Source organism: Chaetodon trifascialis, chromosome 23, assembly GCF_039877785.1.
Source record: "Chaetodon trifascialis isolate fChaTrf1 chromosome 23, fChaTrf1.hap1, whole genome shotgun sequence".
Classification (NCBI taxonomy): Eukaryota; Metazoa; Chordata; class Actinopteri; order Chaetodontiformes; family Chaetodontidae; genus Chaetodon; species Chaetodon trifascialis.
The window spans coordinates 11,407,413-11,425,460 of record NC_092078.1 but is presented as its reverse complement, the minus strand read 5'-3'; the positions used below and the strand labels follow the sequence as shown (position 1 = coordinate 11,425,460).

The following is an 18,048-nucleotide window of genomic DNA, read 5'->3' as shown; positions in this document are numbered from 1 at the left end:
AGTTGATGTTAGTCCACAGTTTTACCATGTGGAATTATTTGAGGCCGTTATGACTTTGTAGTAATAATAGTATTCACAATTCTTTGATCATTTTTGTCTGTCTTCTCACATTAGGGGGAGACTGGAGACAAAGGAGATTTGGGATCTATTGGCCCCAGGGTAAGCAAGTATATTAAAGAAGATAAATGCCTCCACTCCGCCTTCTCAAATGAATTCATGATGTTGCATGCAGAGTGCCATTCAAAACTTTTCACTACATATTACTTAACACCAGGGGGCAGCAGTCAGACCATAGCAGTTATTGGAAAAGAGGCACATTGATGCTGGTGTGATATTTCTCTGTTATGTATAAATCAGTATATGTGCAACATATGTGTGTTACTGAATGTCAATAATGTGCAGGGTCCCCCTGGCCAGAAAGGAGACCAAGGAGCCACTGAAATCATCGACTACAACGGAAACATTCAGGAGGCTTTACAGGTCAGACAAGTCATTACTTGACTCGTTTCCCCCATTGTTGCTGCTTGAAAAAGACCTGCATCTGCAAGAGTAGATAGCACAGTGAAACTTAGTAAGGAATCATTTACACTCTGCCATGTCACAATACCAAAAGACTCTCTATAAAGCCTGTCGCATTGCAACTCTGCTGAGTTACATTCATACTGCAAATAGATGCAGTAAATTCATTTATTTGCATAGAGAAGTAGGGCTCTAGAGGGATGCTGGATGGGTATTTAAGCATTTTCCTCTCATCATAAATGCAGCTTTTGTTGGTATTTGTGTTAGGTACAATCGCACGCACATGGTTTTGCCTTATCTTGAAGTCATTTTTCAAGTATGATCGACCTCACAGTTTCAGATTTGTATGTTCTTAATAAAAATGCTATTCAGGATATGTCCTCTACGGATAGAACAGCTGACATCTGCTCTTTAATAAATAGCTAATTTTGAGGGTGTATCTGTGCAGAAATGTGCTGACTCAAAGGTTTCTTTCCTGTATGACCTCTTATCTCTCACCTCGCCCCCATTTCCACTCCCTTGGCCCACTGCAGAAGATTACCACTATTACAGTGACGGTAATTAGGCTCCGTGTGTTGTGTGTGTTGTCTCATCTCCACAAGTGATTCATCTTTGTCCTCGCATGGGCCCAACCCAGTCCCCACCTTGGTTTGCACTGCCTTGTTGTATTTGTGCTCCCTCAGCCAGCAACATGTTTGATTAACAGAGAATGCTACAGTATTCAGAGCTGCGTTTGTGCTTCTGTGTGATCGACGCTACAAGCTGCCTGAGTCCCTGCTCGCCTCCAGCTCGTCAGTCAAGCATCTTTTTAAAACAAGCTCATGTGAAGATATTTGAAAAGGGCTTTTTGCCAAGCAGAACTGGTTTGTGTTAGCTAGGAAAATGCACCAAGAATAACATTGACTGATATGTCAGACCTTAGGATCGATCCTACTTTACTCTGTTCACAATACAGTTTCAAGTGTTTTTTCAGTTTTTTTTTTTTTACTTACGCGTTGATCTTCCTAAATTGCTTTTTTTAGTTAATGTGAAGTCAAGTTCCCACGCATCAAATCTGGATCCAGGTTGTGTTCCAGGATAGAAAATGCAGAGAAATTGGCAGGAAGGGAGTTAATGCCACTGATCATTGATGTCTCTGTCTGCCCAGTATCAAATTTAAGCATATAAGCTAAGAAAGCCAAATATAGCGACGTATGTGATTTATTTTCTGTGCAAAAAGTCATAGAGTTTTGGAAAACCTAATGTGGAAAGCAAACGAACAATCATTGGTGCCTCATTATGTGTTGTATTGGTTAGCATGGGAGAGAATTAGCATGTTTAGCATCACCCACTGAACTGGATTTTATCATGTATGAGGAATCATCCCTGTTTAACAAAAATCTGACAGTTGAACATTTGATTTTTTCTTTTATTTACCGTATTTATCCTTCTGAAGCCACCACTTAGCTACAAATTGCTGAATCTTACGTGTGAATATCGAGTGTGAATGTCTTCCCACTTCCTTCAGATCGAATGAAATTCAATCCCAACATGACCCTGAAAAAAGCAACACCAAACTCATCCAGATGCGTTCCTCTCATCTGTTGGTGATGGTCATTATCGATCCATGTGCTCGAGCTAACATGTGTTTGACTTCGGCATGTGTCTTTCAGTTGAGCGCCATAGTTCATAACTGATTGCTAACATTTGTTGTGCTGTTTGCAAGTCATTTCATTGTGATGGTCAGCTCCATCGTTGAAGAAACATATTTCCCTGTATTCAGACCATAAGTCGATGCTGAATGATCGATCTTAAGCAAAAGTGTATTTCCTCAGTTGAGTATAAACCTAATTAAATCTCCCTCTGTGTCTGTGTTTAGGGTCCTCCTGGACCTCCCGGGCCAGTGGGTCCACAGGGCCTAAAGGTAATGTTTTCCTTATGTTTGCAAACCTCATGTTGACTTTCTTCAATCAACAAAATTGCTATATGCTCCTGCCTCACAACTGCAAAATCAAACAGTTCACAGCTACATTTCTGTTGTGTTTGTAAAATGTCTTTGTCTTTCAGGGGGATCGTGGTATGCCTGGTCTCCCTGGACTCGATGGTGAAAGAGTGAGTTCATCATATAATCACATACAGATCAGCTCAAAGATCTCTACTTGAATGACCGTCATACGCGTCCACAGTGTGAAGAGTTACATTATAGTGATTCCTTTTTAATCCTCTATGTGTACATTATTTGCTCCTCCCCTCTCAGGGCTACAAAGGCTCCAAAGGAGACATGGGAATGCCCGGAGCTTCAGGGGACAAAGGGGGCACTGGTTTACCTGGCCTACCTGTAAGAATCCACAAAATAGTCTACTTTCTGAGACAAAGCCTCTGAAAAATCTTTGTTTATGGTCAGGATAACTGTTCAGCCATCTTATTACATTATTTTTTTTTTGCACATGAAAGGCTTATTCCTCTCAAATTTTGTTCACAAATTTGTTTAAATCTAGTCAGTCAGTCTCCTTTGCCAAGATAATCCAATTTGTGAACATAATTTGGGAGAAATTAACCTTTCACAGGCACATAAACGTATTTGATCCTTTATTTTAATTCATGCAAAATAGGAGAAAAAAAAGTGTTGCATTTATATTTTTGTTCAGTGTAGATAGAAACTACACGTGTCTCATGAAGCTTTTCCTCTTTAGGGTGTCAATGGGCTAAAAGGGGACAAGGGAGATTCAGGTCTACCTGGTCCTCAAGGTCCTTCAGTAAGTCACATTAAACCCATTTATTACTTGCCAGAAACATACTTACATTAGAGATCAGTGCAAAGTTTGATCCTGTTAATGTGAAATCCAATTAAAAAAATAGTAAGTAACAAAAAAATCTATATTTAATATTTGCAGATTAGCGGCACTCCGGGACCACCAGGGCCCCATGGACCCCCAGGACCTATGGTGAGTGTTTCTAAAAAGTCTCATTAGTGGACATAAATCTACAAATATACATTTTATACATGCCATTTATAACCATACTCACAAAATATTGAATAAAGGGCCACCCATGGCAAGAATGTTAAGTATACGAGTAACACCAACGACGTGAGCATCCACACTGATGACAGCGTTCTGTAAACGGCGGCACCAAGCACGCTGCGCTCTCCAGCTGTTCACAACATATCCAGACATGCAAGTCATACGTCTGCTGGACATACTCACCTTAAATTTCTGGCTGAAAGACAAAAATGGTGCTGTCAGTGTCTGACTGCATCTTCCAGCTGAATATTTGGAGCTCAGTATACCAGTTTGTCCTGTGTGTAATTCCACTGCAGCGCTTGTTTGTATAAAGTCACCTATTGGAGCAAAGGTCAGATGAAGGGCTTGGTAGTATTTGACTGTGGGAAATGTCAAAGTGTTGCACTTGTTTAGCTTGTTCCAAACTCTTCTTCAACAGCAAGTGATTTGGACAAAAAGGAGAAGAATGATCGATTATAAGTGGAAAGATTTAAAAGCTTGGATTAGTTGTATGAAGTAAGAATTGAACATGACTAATGCTGATTTCATGTTTTCAGGGCCCCCATGGTTTCCCCGGACCAAAGGTAAAACTCCGCAAGAGAGTAAACGTGCCGCCATATTTGTACATTTGTATGTACAGCTGTGCGTCCTCACACCCCTCAGAAGTGATCATAGCAGTGAACAGGCCAGTTATCAGATTCCACATCGTGTCACTGATGCATCCTCATTATTCCTTATAGAAGCTGGCAGCATTATTAGTTTAGTTTGTAAGAGTTCCAGGAGTTTGCTGTGAAACTGTGTGATGTTGGCCTACTTCCCTTGTTTCCTTTTTTCTATTATAGGGGGAACCTGGTTTGCATGGTGTGAAGGGCACACGAGGGGAACCAGGACACAAAGGGGACCGTGGACCCCTGGGTCTCCCCGTGAGTATAGCCGTGCACCATGGGATATCCCTCCAGCCACAAAGCCCTGTCCTTTATTTCCTCAGACATCCATAGAAAACGCTCATCTCTACAACCCTGATTCCCCCAAAAAGTTGTGGGAAATGTAAATCCAGGAATCAGGGTTGTATTTTAGTAGATTTCTTGTTGTGCACTCATGCACGCATTTGAGTGTGTGTTTTTTATATGTGTGCGTGTGTGCGTGTGTGTGTGTGTGTCTATATGGCCTTCTCCATTTTCTGTCCTCATTTTCATTGGCGTGGGCTGAATATTTTGCGACCTCCCTGTAACACAGTGTAATTTAGTTGTTGTAAACCCTGCCATCAACCTGTCCTAATAACAGTGTTCATCTGGTACTAATCCCGCCTTGTTCATGTCACTCATACCTCCATAACCACACAGGGAGCCTCCGGCTTGGACGGCAAGCCCGGAATTAGGGTGAGTGTCATGTGACCAAGAGGCTTCGCCACCCAACTTCTGCCTACTTTCCTCCCTCTCACCCTCCATGCAGACCCCCTCTTCCTCAGAGTCTTTCCCACCATCGTCTCATTTTACTGTATTTAATTGTGACTGAAAATAGAGTTATAGAAGCTTTTGTTGGATGTTTCCATCTTAGCGAGGTCTCATGCGCTGAATAAAGCCACAGTGTGTTTAATTCTCAGGATACAACAGGCATTTCAAGGCTCTCATTTTGTCCCGTGTTGCATTAACTCAGCATTAACACACACTCATACATTAACTGTGTCAGCAGTGTCGTAAATGTCCTTTGTGGCCAATGCACGTGTCCTCGCAGCAGCTCTGTGTGCTGGTTGTAAGCCAATCCAGATGGGAATCTTGTACAAATGTGGATGCTTAACACGATTGTTGCTTTCCATCTGTTATTTGTATGGAAAATCCAGACTTTATTTTGAAATACCTGCTGTAGTCCAGCGATGTAAACTCACCATGACGATGCTGCTCTTCGCAGGGCATGGATGGGCCTTCGGGTCCAGCTGGTCCAGCTGGGCCAAAGGGTGACAGAGTAAGATCAAGTTTTTTTTTTTTCCCTGGCTGATGATACATTTTAACTTACTTTTGAGGTGTTTTCAGCAAGGGCTCATTTTAAAGTGAGCGTGTGTGATGTGATTCATGTGACTGCAACACTGATTCCTTTGTGTTAGGGTGAGAGAGGGGCGCAGGGTGAGCCAGGACCAAGGGGACCTTATGGACTGCCTGTGAGTATGATGAGAATATTATCATGTGGAAAAAACATCATCTTTATTCAGGAATGAGCAGAGAGAAGTTGCCAGCGCCTTTGTGTGAGCTTATGCATTTGCACTTATAACCAGATGAATGAAGACTTTTAAAAACGGCACTATTGGTGGTGCACAGTGGTGCACTGAGGTACATTGGTGGTTTTGAGAAGTTCTTAAAGCTCTTCTGGGCCAGAGGTAGAGAATTAGATGCATGTAACTGTCAGCTTTTGTGAAACTCAGCTACATAATGATGACGCAGCTCATGTTCTTTATTTGCAGGGAGCTGCTGGAACACCAGGCTTGGATGTAAGTCTCTTAAACTTAGTGATGTGACACTGAATCCAATGGCTTTGTCTGGTGTGGGGGTGCTTGGCGAAAAAGCTTTTAAATGTAGGAGGACATTTATAAAAAAAAAGGGATGGGACCAGCTCTCTAGAACTGCACTGATAGACAGCGTTTACATGGAAAAAAAGCTTTTTTATGACCAAAAACAGAGCTTCCTAGATATGACATAAAGCCTGAGGAGTGGAGATAAACACACTGTCCTTTATTACCCTCAGATGTAGAGCACCACTTCATATACACAAAGAAACGCAATGCCTCTTTCCTTTTTAAAGAAGCATTTCTGTATATTTTAAAACCAGTGACATATTGGCAAAATAGAATATTTATTGACACTACATAAAGCTGCTTTATGATTTTCTTCTTGTTGCACATCCTTCCACTGTCTCTTAGTCTCTCAGTTATTTTGCTCTTCACCCTCTTTCAGCTTGTTTTGTTTGAACCTGATGTGCTTTGTCCGGCGTCATCAGGACAATCCTCCCGTCTTTGCACAGTGAAGAGTAATTAAGTGGAGTTGTACTTTTACAGGGGTTGCCAGGCTTAAGGGGAGAGAAAGGCGACCAAGGGGAAAGAGGAGAAAAGGTAGACGTAGAGAGGACGTTATGGCTTGTTGACCCCTTAACATTACAGAGGACTGATGTCAATGGACAGTGATAGGAAATATACTGGAGGTGTATTTTATGTAGCTGTAGTAAGTTAAACACAGATTAAAAATGTGTATATGGTTGTTGGAAGGAATACAGTGGTTGAAAGGAATTTAAATATATTCTTCCATATGAATTTCCTATATTGTCATAGATATACTCAATAATTTAAGTCTGTTTTGGAAGATTTGGAGAATCCACACAATGTGAAGTTGCCTTTGCATAAAATCTCATCCTCAGCCCTCTCAGTCCAGCTTTTGTTCTCCACTTTTCAATGATTTCTCATCTCATTTCAAGTCAAATCTCATTCTGAGGCATCAAAAAAAGGGATTTCAACATGTTAGACCAAACAAGTCCATTGACAACAGGCTCTTAAAGTTCACATTTGTTTTATTTCTGTTGTTTCCATGCATGAAGACACACTTAAAACATTTTACTTCCATGCCACCTTGAGCCTGTTGATGACTCCTCCTTGCTTGTGCACATAGTAGTTTATATGTTTCCACACTTACTAACACATATAACGTGTTTCTTAGATGTTTTATGTCTATGAGAAACTGTATCCCATTCCTTGGTACACAAAGATTAACATACTTTAGACAAATACTCTATGAATCTGTGTATTTATCAACCCTTTTTAAACACAGAATAGATCCTAGTGCTGCGTCTCTTCCAGGTATTTAGCAACAAAACTGATTCTAATGATTCAGAGAAAATGCATAAAAAAGCACAATAGCACTTTGAATTGTGAGTTTTGAGTACTAATGGGTTTTGCATGCATGCAATACATTATAGTGAAATTATCTGCAAATTCATACCATTCAAAGCACAATTCATCCATCCATCCATTATCTTCCGCTTATCCGGGGCCGGGTTGCGGGGGGAGCAGTCTGAGCAGGGACGCCCAGACTTCCCTCTCCCCGGACACTTCCTCCAACTCTTCCGGGGGGATCCCGAGGCGTTCCCAGGCCAGCCGAGTGACGTAGTCACCCCAGCGTGTCCTGGGTCTTCCCCGGGGCCTCCTCCCGGTGGGACATGCCTGGAACACCTCCCTAGGGAGGCGTCCAGGGGGCATCCGATAGAGATGCCCGAGCCACCTCAGCTGACTCCTCTCGATGCGGAGGAGCAGCGACTCTACTCTGAGCTCCTCCCGGGTGACAGAGCTCCTCACCCTATCTCTAAGGGAGCGCTCCGCCACCCTGCGGAGGAAACTCATTTCAGCCGCTTGTATCCGGGACCTCGTTCTTTCGGTCATGACCCAAAGTTCATGACCATAGGTGAGGGTAGGAACGTAGATTGACCGGTAAATTGAGAGCTTCGCCTTTCGGCTCAGCTCCTTCTTTACCACGACAGACCGATACAGCGACCGCATTACTGCAGCCGCTGCACCGATCCGCCTGTCAATCTCACGTTCCATCCTTCCCTCACTCGTGAACAGGATCCCAAGATACTTAAACTCCTCCACTTGAGGCAGGAACTCTCCTCCAACCTGAAGGGAGCAAGCCACCTTTTTCCGGTCGAGAACCATGGCCTCGGACTTGGAGGTGCTAACTCTCATCCCAGCTGCTTCACACTCGGCTGCGAACCGCCCCAGCGCATGCTGAAGGTCCTGGCTCGAGGAAGCCAACAAGACAACATCATCCGCGAAAAGCAGAGACGAAATCTGCCGGCCCCCGAACCGAACCCCCTCCGGCCCCTGGCTGCGCCTAGAAATCCTGTCCATAAAAATGATGAACAGAACCGGTGACATAGGGCAGCCCTGCCGGAGTCCAACATGCACTGGGAACAGGTCCGACTTACTGCCGGCAATGCGGACCAAGCTCCTGCTCCGGTTGTACAGGGACTGTGCAGCCCTCAACAGAGGGCCTCCAACCCCATACTCCTGGAGCACCTCCCACAGAATGACGCGAGGGACACGGTCGAATGCCTTCTCCAAGTCCACGAAGCACATGTGGACTGTTTGGGCAAACTCCCATGAACCCTCAAGCACCCTGTGGAGGGTATAGAGCTGGTCCAGTGTTCCACGGCCAGGACGAAAACCGCATTGTTCCTCTTGAATCCGGGGTTCGACTATCGGCCGGATTCTCCTCTCCAGTACCCTGGAATAGACTTTACCAGGGAGGCTGAGGAGTGTGATCCCCCGATAGTTGGAACACACCCTCCGGTCCCCCTTTTTAAAAAGAGGGACCACCACCCCAGTCTGCCAGTCCAGAGGCACTGTCCCCGTCTGCCACGCGATGCTGCAGAGGCGTGTCAACCAAGACAGTCCTACAACATCCAGAGACTTGAGGTACTCAGGGCGGATCTCATCCACCCCCGGCGCTTTGCCACCGAGGAGCTTGCGAACTGCCTCAGTGACTTCAGCCCCGGTGATGAATGAATCGACCTCCAAGTCCCCAGTCTCTGCTTCCTCTACGGAAGACATGACAGAGGGATTGAGGAGATCCTCGAAGTATTCCTTCCACCGCCCGACAATATCCCCAGTCGAGGTCAACAGCTCCCCACCTCCACTGTAAACAGTGTTGACAGAAAGCTGCTTCCCCCTCCTGAGGCGCCGAACGGTTTGCCAGAATTTCCTCGAGGCCAACCGGTAGTCCTCCTCCATGGCCTCCCCGAACTCCTCCCAGACCCGAGTTTTTGCTTCTACAACCGCCCGAGCTGCCGCACGCTTGGTCTGCCGGTACCCATCAGCTGCCTCAGGAGTCCTATGAGCCAACCAGGCCCGATAGGACTCCTTCTTCAGCTTGACGGCATCCCTTACTTCCGGTGTCCACCACCGGGTTCGGGGGTTGCCGCCACGACAGGCACCGCCGACTTTACGGCCACAGCTATGGACGGCTGCATCAACAATGGAAGTGGAGAACATGGTCCATTCGGACTCAATGTCTCCAACCTCCCTCGGGATCTGGTTGAAGCTCTCCCGGAGGTGGGAGTTGAAAACTTCCCTGACAGCGGGTTCCGCCAGACGTTCCCAACAGACCCTCACGGTACGTTTGGGTCTGCCAAGTCTGTCCCGCTTCTTCCCCTGCCAGCGAATCCAACTCACCACCAGGTGGTGATCAGTTGACAGCTCAGCCCCTCTCTTTACCCGAGTGTCCAAGACATACCGCCGAAGGTCAGATGATACGACTACAAAGTCGATCATTGACCTCCGGCCTAGGGTGTCCTGGTGCCACGTGCACTGATGGACACCCTTATGCTTGAACATGGTGTTCGTTATGGACAAACTGTGACTAGCACAGAAATCCAATAACAGAACACCACTCGGGTTCAGATCGGGGAGGCCGTTCCTCCCAATCACTCCCCTCCAGGTGTCACTGTCGCTGCCCACGTGAGCATTGAAGTCTCCCAGCAGAACAATGGAGTCCCCGGTTGGAGCACTTTCCAGTACCCCTCCCAGGGACTCCAAGAAGGCCGGGTACTCTACGCTACTGTTCGGCCCGTAGGCCGAAACAATAGTGAGAGACCTATCCCCAACCTGAAGGCGCAGGGAAGCGACCCTCTCGCTCAGCGGGGAGAACTCCAACACATGGCGGCTGAGCTGGGGGGCTATAAGCAAGCCCACACCAGCTCGCCGCCTCTCACCGCGGGCAACTCCAGAGTAGAAGAGAGTCCAGCCTCTCTCAAGGAGTTGGGTTCCCGAGCCCAGACTGTGCGTGGAGGTGAGCCCGACTATCTCTAGCCGGTACCGCTCAACCTCCCGCACTAGCTCAGGCTCTTTCCCCCACAGTGAGGTGACATTCCATGTCCCCATAGCCAGAGTCGTTGTCCAGGATTTGGGTCGTCGGGGCCCCCGCCCACGACTGCTACCCATTCCACATAGCACCGGCCCCTTCTGATCCTTCCTGCGGGTGGTGGGCCTACGGGAAGGCGGGCCCACGTCGCTCCTTCGGGCTGTGCCCGGCCGGGTCCCGTGGGCAAAGACCCGGCCACCAGGCGCTCGCCTGCGAGCCCCAACCCCAGGCCTGGCTCCAGGGCGGGGCCCCGGTGACGCCAATCCGGGCGACGTACGCTTCCTTGCTTTAATTTCTTTCATAGGGGCTTCTTGAACTGCTCTTAGTCTGACCCGTCACCTAGAACCTGTTTGCCTGCACATTTCATCTCATGAGGGGCCGGAAATGCACCTGTGATACTGCATTTCTGAACTTCAAGCTTCTTTCATATCAACCTCAGATAACGTTTGATATCCGGATCATGAGTTTGGAGCTGTTTTATTCTGTTTCTTCTCTCATGCATGCACTCAGTGACATAAGAAGGCTAACCCAAATATGAAGGGATACAGTTTGAATGTTTTCAGCGTGCACTCGATTTAATTCTGTCCCTCTGGAGGTGTTTTCCCTGCTACTCTTTCTCATCCTTCGTGCCCTTGACACCCCTTTTGGTGATCAGCTCTGTTTTTTACTCCCTCCTACTGTACTATTCCCCTTTTTTGTCCTCCTCCTGTCCTGAGGAATGTTTTCAGAATACCCAATACTGTCTGATATCCCTTCCTATCTAACATTGACCATGTCTCTTCCTCCTTTGTGGGCCACAGCCTCCCTTTTTAATCACCCCCTTCCTAATGCCAGATGTTCAAAATTAACGATGTTAACTTGACCAAATCATTGTATCCACAGGGGGAGAAGGGAAAGAAGGGCAAAAAAGGGCCTAAGGGCGAGAAAGGAGAACAGGGTGCCCCTGGATTAGATGCACCCTGCCCATTGGTATGTCCCAACTGTGAGCTGGAAATCTCCTCCCAGCCGTGTAGAGCAGTCGTCCCAGACAAGGATGGAGCGCCCTGTGGCTAAACAGATACCCAGGTTCCACCAGGCCATAGCAACCTGAAACACAGAGTCTGTTACTCTTCTGTAGCTCTGCAATTCAGACACAAAAACAAGCCATTAAATGCTGAAAAGCATATAATTTGGGCTGGATTGTGGTATCAGCAAGCTCACAGGGCAGCTCCTCCCTCGCCCTCGTCCCTTGTGTCTGTCGTAGTGGACGGATGCAGGGGTTAAGGGTCGTCCACCTCTCTCTCAGTAACACTCCTAGGTCATCTTTGCAAACAGGGTTTCCGGGGATTTAAGGGTGAAAAGGGGGAACCAGGGCAGCCAGGTCTGGACGGGCTGGATGCCCCATGCCAATTGGTACAGTATTTCTCTTTTTCCTCCACCTCTTACCCATGCATGCCGCTCACCTTCAGTCATTACTGAAAGCACCCCATGCATGACTTGAGAGCTTGACAATCATGAACACACCTTATTTCAATCACAGCTACATTGTTCATTCATGAATTGTTAAAAAGAAACATGCACCGACACATACTTCACTAACTTCCTGACCGCAAGCAGCCTCTTTTCGATAATACGCATCATCATAGGTGAAATCTACAGCAATCGACATGATTATTGATAGAATTGATACTTAAATCTATCCCTCTAACTGAATCCTTCCATTCCCTTGATTAAAACTGGAGAAAACTTCTGCTTAAATCCTGTTTCCTTCCAGCTGATTCCTCCACAGACCCAGTTACCTTTTTAACCTGATGCTAACACAGACTCCTTTACTGATGCCCATGCTACCGGCACATGGACCCCTCCTCTACTCTGTTAACTCCCCTTTTCCCCTTCCTTTATTTGTACCAATTGGGCCAGACCATGACACCGAGAGAAACACCAACAGATTCAGCTGATTACTGCTCCAGACCTACTGAAGACGAGCAAATGAAAGATTTTTTTTTTTTCATGCTTTCTGCATCTGAAACAGTGCTGTGATATGCATGTTAGCAGTTAAAGTGTGGAACTCATTTTAGGCCATATTAATAAGCATACTGTGTGTAGACGGTGAAATGAGTTATAGGTAAGGAAACACTCATATGTCACAAATGTCATCTCATTAAAGTGCATCTCATTTACTCGAACCAGCTGCAACAACTTTATTTCAAGAGAAACTCCCTGATTTTGTTCTAGTGTGTTGAAGCTCAGCTGTGGGGCAACTATAATAAAATCAGAGAGAAGAATCATGAGCATTGATCTGCATGAGCTTCTGTATATTTTGCATGAATGAGAATACACTCTTGCAGTTGTCAATAGATGGAAATATTTCATATGACTGTATGAATTTAACACTCAGAGGTACAGTCAAAAACAAGGCAAAGGAACTGCAAACAAGGACACTCATATTCAGCTTTCTATGAGTGGTTTCAGGATGGTACACAGCGGTTACTGCAGGTTGAGTTGCTGTTGCATGAAGATCCTTTTGATAAGCTTAATTTTACATCAGGTGCAATAAGTCAAGAGAGCCTGTGCAGTTTGCAATCTGACATTTCCTTCCCTAAACTCAACACGATAGCGTCTAATTCATTATTTCATCGTGGACATAGTGATGCAAACGCTCGTCGCAGCTCAGCAGCTCCACATGAAGCAACCTTTGAATTTTTCACGTTTTCAATACCCAGGAAGAGGTTTGTAATCACCCTGTAAAAACAAAAGAAATCATGTAATTCCTGTGGATAAGTGAAGCTTCCTCATTAAAAACTCCTCACTTGCACCTGGTTTAAAGCAGGGTTTGATTTCACTCCATTTGGCAGCTTGTCTGTGTGAAATCTTTCCACGAAGTAGCTGTGACGGGAGATTTTGTCTCTACTATCTCCCATGTGTGATTTTGGCTTATCAATTGGATGCGTTTTTGCCATGAATATGTAAAAGTCTGACATTTGTGTTAGTTATTATACTTTAAATCACTGCTTTAACAGCAAACCTCCCACTCCAGTTTCAGTCCTCATAGTGTTGTGTTTTTCTTCTTCCCCGCTCCTCTAAACAGGGCCCAGATGGATTACCAATGCCTGGATGCTGGCAGAAGGTAAGACAACTATATATTTGAGCAACATGACGGTCGTGCAGCTACACACAGTGAACAGAATGAACAAAATATAAGGGCCATGTCTAAAATGCTTTGAAGCTACAGTAAAGTGATCATTTGCATCCTTAGTTTGCATCTAGGGTTGGAAAGGAGGATCAAAATCATGGTTTTGGACAGAGAAAGTGCTCCTCGTATTTTGTTCCGTCTGATTGTTCCAGCTTCTCTGTGTTTGCATGGGTTTCTGTCAAACAAGTCATCAAACAATGTGAAAACGCGTCCATCTTCATGTCATTCTCTCTCCTGTGTTTTTCTTGCAGTGATCGCTCTAACCCCGAAACGCATGGAGTTTGTAAATAATGCTTCTTTTATGGTATTTATAGTTTTTTTTTAATGGATAAAAAAAATCTAAAAGAAAAGAAGTCTGTGTGTACAACGATACAAAAAGAGATAACCGTCCCGAGTCTCACGCCCTAAGCTGCTTCTACTCACATCACCGTGTGGAAAACAAAAAAACAAAAAAACACAAAAAAACCGTGTGTGTCCGCTCTCTCACATCCACATCGTGGTGGGGTTCAGATCCTCGGCTGGCGGCAGAACTTGTCTCTGTAGTCTGTGCATGGCTCAGACTGGAGTGTCGCAGCCCCGCCAGATTCACGGGGGTGAAAAGGAGACGTGGAAAAGAGGAGGAGGAGGAGGAGTTGGGGATCTGGACTGGCTCTCTAACACCAAACGCTAGGTGTTTTCGTGTTGTTTCGTCTCAACAAGCTCACCAAACATTCACGCAGCGCCATTTTCTAAAAGACTGCCAAACAGAACATTGCACCCCCTGACCCTGCAAAAGCATGAGTAGTATACTGAAACTATATTTCTATGTATTGTACAGACATGTCCCTGTTTTGTGGTTGGCTTCTGCAGAAAAGAAAAGCAACACTAACATAAAAGAAACAACCCCAGAGCTCTGAATTAGTAATTTTTGCTTTCCTTTAATCTTCCAAAGGGAGTCACGCCATGGCTGGTAGCCTGAAAATCCCCAGAGAGTAAAGCTGTTGGTTATTGTTGCTTTATTGTGGTGATGCCTGCAAGAGGGTGTAATAATCAGCAGGGTTTCACTGTTGCACTCACGTGGCGCCACATCCTCATCATCATCATCATCATCATCAGTGTGGTTGCCTCCGAGCAGCCGCACGTCTCCTGACACGAGGGGAGTACTTAGCAGGCTCCCTGCCCTGACAGGAAAGCAAATCATGTGGATTTGAGATGGGACAGGCCTGCTCGGGGACCCCCCTCAGAGCACGGGACTGGATTCTGCAGGAGGGTCACCAAGAGCCTCATCGATCGGAGCATCCGCCTCTCCTGACAGGCAACGCTTCACGGCCTACTGAGAGCGTGAACAGAATGCGATCACGTTTTCTTTTTTCTTTCTTTTTGTTTTTTCTTTAACATGGTTTGTATTTTGTGTATAATAGCCTTTGGTGCCTCAAGCTTTTATTCATTCCTTTATCAGAAATGTACAACTTTATATCATATTTTGACTTATCGGAATGGTGTTTGTTTCAGAAGGGTAAGCTTTGTTTGTTAAAAAAAAAAAAAGAAGAAGAAGTTGTGAGTATTGAAGACACATATTTCGCACTGTTTTTCATATGAATTGTTTTTACAGGATGTTGAACGAGCATGTAGGTTATAGCTTCACCTGAGCTTACAGTAAGATTGCATCCGCGGTGACCGTGCAGCCTCTGATCTTACTCGTGCTTTTGGAGAAGCTCATTGTTGGTGCAAAACACATCCAGCATCGCAAGAAATACACTACTTGTTCATTCTGGACTTGTGTGGGATGTTAATTGTACAGTGTTGTCAGTTCACTGCATGGACACAATTTATTTCTTATGGATTTCTTAAATATTGAAAAAGGAGCATCAATTTGAGCAAGGGGCTCAGATTTAGTTGAGGATACGCTAGCTGGTATTTTAGATTAAAGCAGATTATGTTGGACGGAACAATCTCAGTTGCATCACACTGCTCTTTTACACCTCATGTATTGTCTTAAAAAATATGGAAAACATGTATTACAGTGCAAGAAAAGCTAAATTTGACAGTTAAATTGGTGAACTTCCATTAACTACAGTCTAACTCGTGGCCAGTTATGTCACATTCCATATCAGATGGAGCAAAAAGTGGAGCAGTAGGTCACCACAGTGGATTCATGCTTTCATGTCTCTTATATTCAAATTGCCTTCTGACATAGTCGGTGCTATGCAAGGTGATGCTCAGTACTTTTTTTCTTCAGCATTAGAAATATGCATGCGTGATTTACTGTAAAGGGCGGATATGAAAAACCAACATTTTGTTGTGATGTAGCAGCAACCACAGGTAGATGGAAGATTTGTTCCCATATGGTTTCTGTTTAATTGTACAGTTCATCTCATCGTTACAAAGAATGGATGCACATCTGTATAGATTATAATGGTGCTCTCTGTTAGTGGGTCAGCAACAGCTCAGCTGATGCGCTCTACCAGTGGCAAGAACTACACAACAGGTTTCTTTATTGTTGTTGGGGTTTTTTGTATGTAACAATTTACATTTTTTGTGCATATATTTGTGTATTTGTCTCAGTATTTTACATTATTTATTTTTCTATGATTTCTTAAATGAAGGCATTTTGGTTCTAAACAGCATTCCTTTCGGTTGTTTTGGCTTTTGGTGTCAGTTTCTGCTGCGTCTCCGTTGATACGATGAAGAATTTTGGATCATGCAAAGGCATCACAGAGCAGTTATGCAAATGGTACAGCATGAGAGAAGGTGGACATTTACAAATTATACACCAGTGTGTATTCACTGTGCATTTAATTCAGCTTCTAGGCCTTACAATGGAAGTACATCTGCTTTTATTTAATTTAGTGTGTGGGAAGGCGAACTATGACAGCAAAGTCCTGATGGCCTGCATGCTGACAGGCCCGGCCAATGCAACTGTGCAAAAGTTAAATATCACAGCTTTTTCTCACGCTTTCTCTTTTCTCTCTCTCTTTACATTGAATGTAGTTTGATATATGTATAGTGGATTATTAATGTACTGTTAAAATGTGTGCTCATTTGACAAGAAGTGCAATTTATACTTTGGTTGATGTGTGTAGCATCAAATGCAGCTGAAATATCACACCATTGTGATTTCTATAGCTCCGTTTGCTCAGTCATGCTACCCTGTATGCCACTACCTGGAAAGAAAATGTCTCTCCACCAGAAAGCAAACAAGCAAATGTAAACCTAGACCTTTCATCAAATATTAGTTTTGGATTGGTTTAAAAATTTCCTCCAAAAACTGTCACTTCACTCATGTTTTAACATGTTAGTTCCATTGCTTAATATTTACTAAATTTCTGTGTTTTTTTTTTATTTTGAGTTTTGATTTCCAGCCTTTGTTACAGCATTTGTTGTCACACGTTGCTGTATCTTTAGCATGTGCAGCTAATTTTTTAATTGATTTTTTATGGTTTTGTTGTTGTTGTTTGGTTGTTGTGTTTCCTTGTAAAAGTGTCAAATTTTGTTTATTCTGCTATTAGCGGAGGTGCCAAAACATTTCAAACATTTATTTCCATATCAGTATTAGCTGAGCTGGTAAGAGGCTCCAGAATGACTCACTGATAGGCCACAGCTGCTTTTTTTGTCATTGTCCTAGAAATAGTCCGAGTCAAGTTTTCCTTTTTTGAAACATAGCATACGCCCATGAGCCACACTTCACCCAACTCAAATTAAAAGTGCTGATGTAGGATAATCAGCAGTCACATTCTGCGTTATGCCAAAAGACACTGGTCTCTTATCAGAACTTGGAAACTCTTCCACATCGATACCCTCCAATGCACCACAGCCTTACTGAAAGAAGTACATTGACACATATTCTCCAGAATAAATTGCAGCCTTGATACAGGAGCAAAAATTCAAAGCGAAGTCCACGCTGTGGCTTTTTCCACTGAAAACTGTGTTTTTTTTAGTTGTGGTATATGCTCAGTTTCTGTCCTGCATTTGTATTACAGTAGTTGTTTTTTTTTACCCAATTGATTGACGTTTCTTTGAAGACCCTTGCGTTCGCACACTACTATAATTCAAGATGACATTTCATATGACTGTACTGTTGGAGCCAAATAAACACAGTCTATTAAATACATCAAACAATAGTCTGACCTTTATTTGTAGTCCTCAACATCCAGTTCAGTGTCTTCAATCACTGAATATGATATTTTCTGTTAATAGGTAGAATATAGGAAAATATATTTTTGTGCATTTGAAACATATAGATATTGCACATTTACATATACATATAAAGAAATGTATTCAAGTGTTCATATATATATATATATATATATATATATATATATATATATATATATATATATATATATATATATATATATATATATATATATATATAATGCTAACATTTAGCATAGTAGAGTCCTGCACCGGCATTCAAAATACTATTTTCTATTGTATTTTTAATGTCAAACAATGCATCTTAGTTACATTCTCCACTACATTCTGACTCTGCACATGCCAG

The 18,048-nt window shown here is 44.0% G+C and overlaps 1 protein-coding gene across 5 annotated transcripts in view; it reads left to right on the top strand.

Moving 5' to 3' along the window:
- The window catches only part of LOC139351116 (collagen alpha-1(XXV) chain), a 148,533-nt gene extending 130,873 nt beyond the window's left edge, over positions 1 to 17,660 (top strand). Inside the window, exons 20-37 of one of the 5 annotated variants that reach the window (XM_070992813.1) lie at positions 115 to 159; positions 403 to 480; positions 1,053 to 1,076; positions 2,378 to 2,422; positions 2,566 to 2,610; positions 2,756 to 2,836; positions 3,192 to 3,254; positions 3,393 to 3,443; positions 4,058 to 4,084; positions 4,343 to 4,423; positions 4,844 to 4,879; positions 5,409 to 5,462; positions 5,602 to 5,655; positions 5,956 to 5,982; positions 6,547 to 6,600; positions 11,711 to 11,788; positions 13,464 to 13,502; positions 13,820 to 17,651. In XM_070992813.1, the coding sequence (XP_070848914.1) occupies positions 115 to 159; positions 403 to 480; positions 1,053 to 1,076; positions 2,378 to 2,422; positions 2,566 to 2,610; positions 2,756 to 2,836; positions 3,192 to 3,254; positions 3,393 to 3,443; positions 4,058 to 4,084; positions 4,343 to 4,423; positions 4,844 to 4,879; positions 5,409 to 5,462; positions 5,602 to 5,655; positions 5,956 to 5,982; positions 6,547 to 6,600; positions 11,711 to 11,788; positions 13,464 to 13,502; positions 13,820 to 13,822 (885 nt within the window). In that variant the 3' untranslated portion in view covers positions 13,823 to 17,651. Of the gene's footprint in view, positions 1 to 114; positions 160 to 402; positions 481 to 1,052; positions 1,077 to 2,377; positions 2,423 to 2,565; positions 2,611 to 2,755; positions 2,837 to 3,191; positions 3,255 to 3,392; positions 3,444 to 4,057; positions 4,085 to 4,342; positions 4,424 to 4,843; positions 4,880 to 5,408; positions 5,463 to 5,601; positions 5,656 to 5,955; positions 5,983 to 6,546; positions 6,601 to 11,278; positions 11,366 to 11,710; positions 11,789 to 13,463; positions 13,503 to 13,819 lie in introns of all 5 variants that reach the window. The other 4 variants (XM_070992812.1, XM_070992814.1, XM_070992816.1 and 1 more) reach the window with 4 other exon arrangements.
- Positions 17,661 to 18,048: the final 388 nt, after the last annotated feature.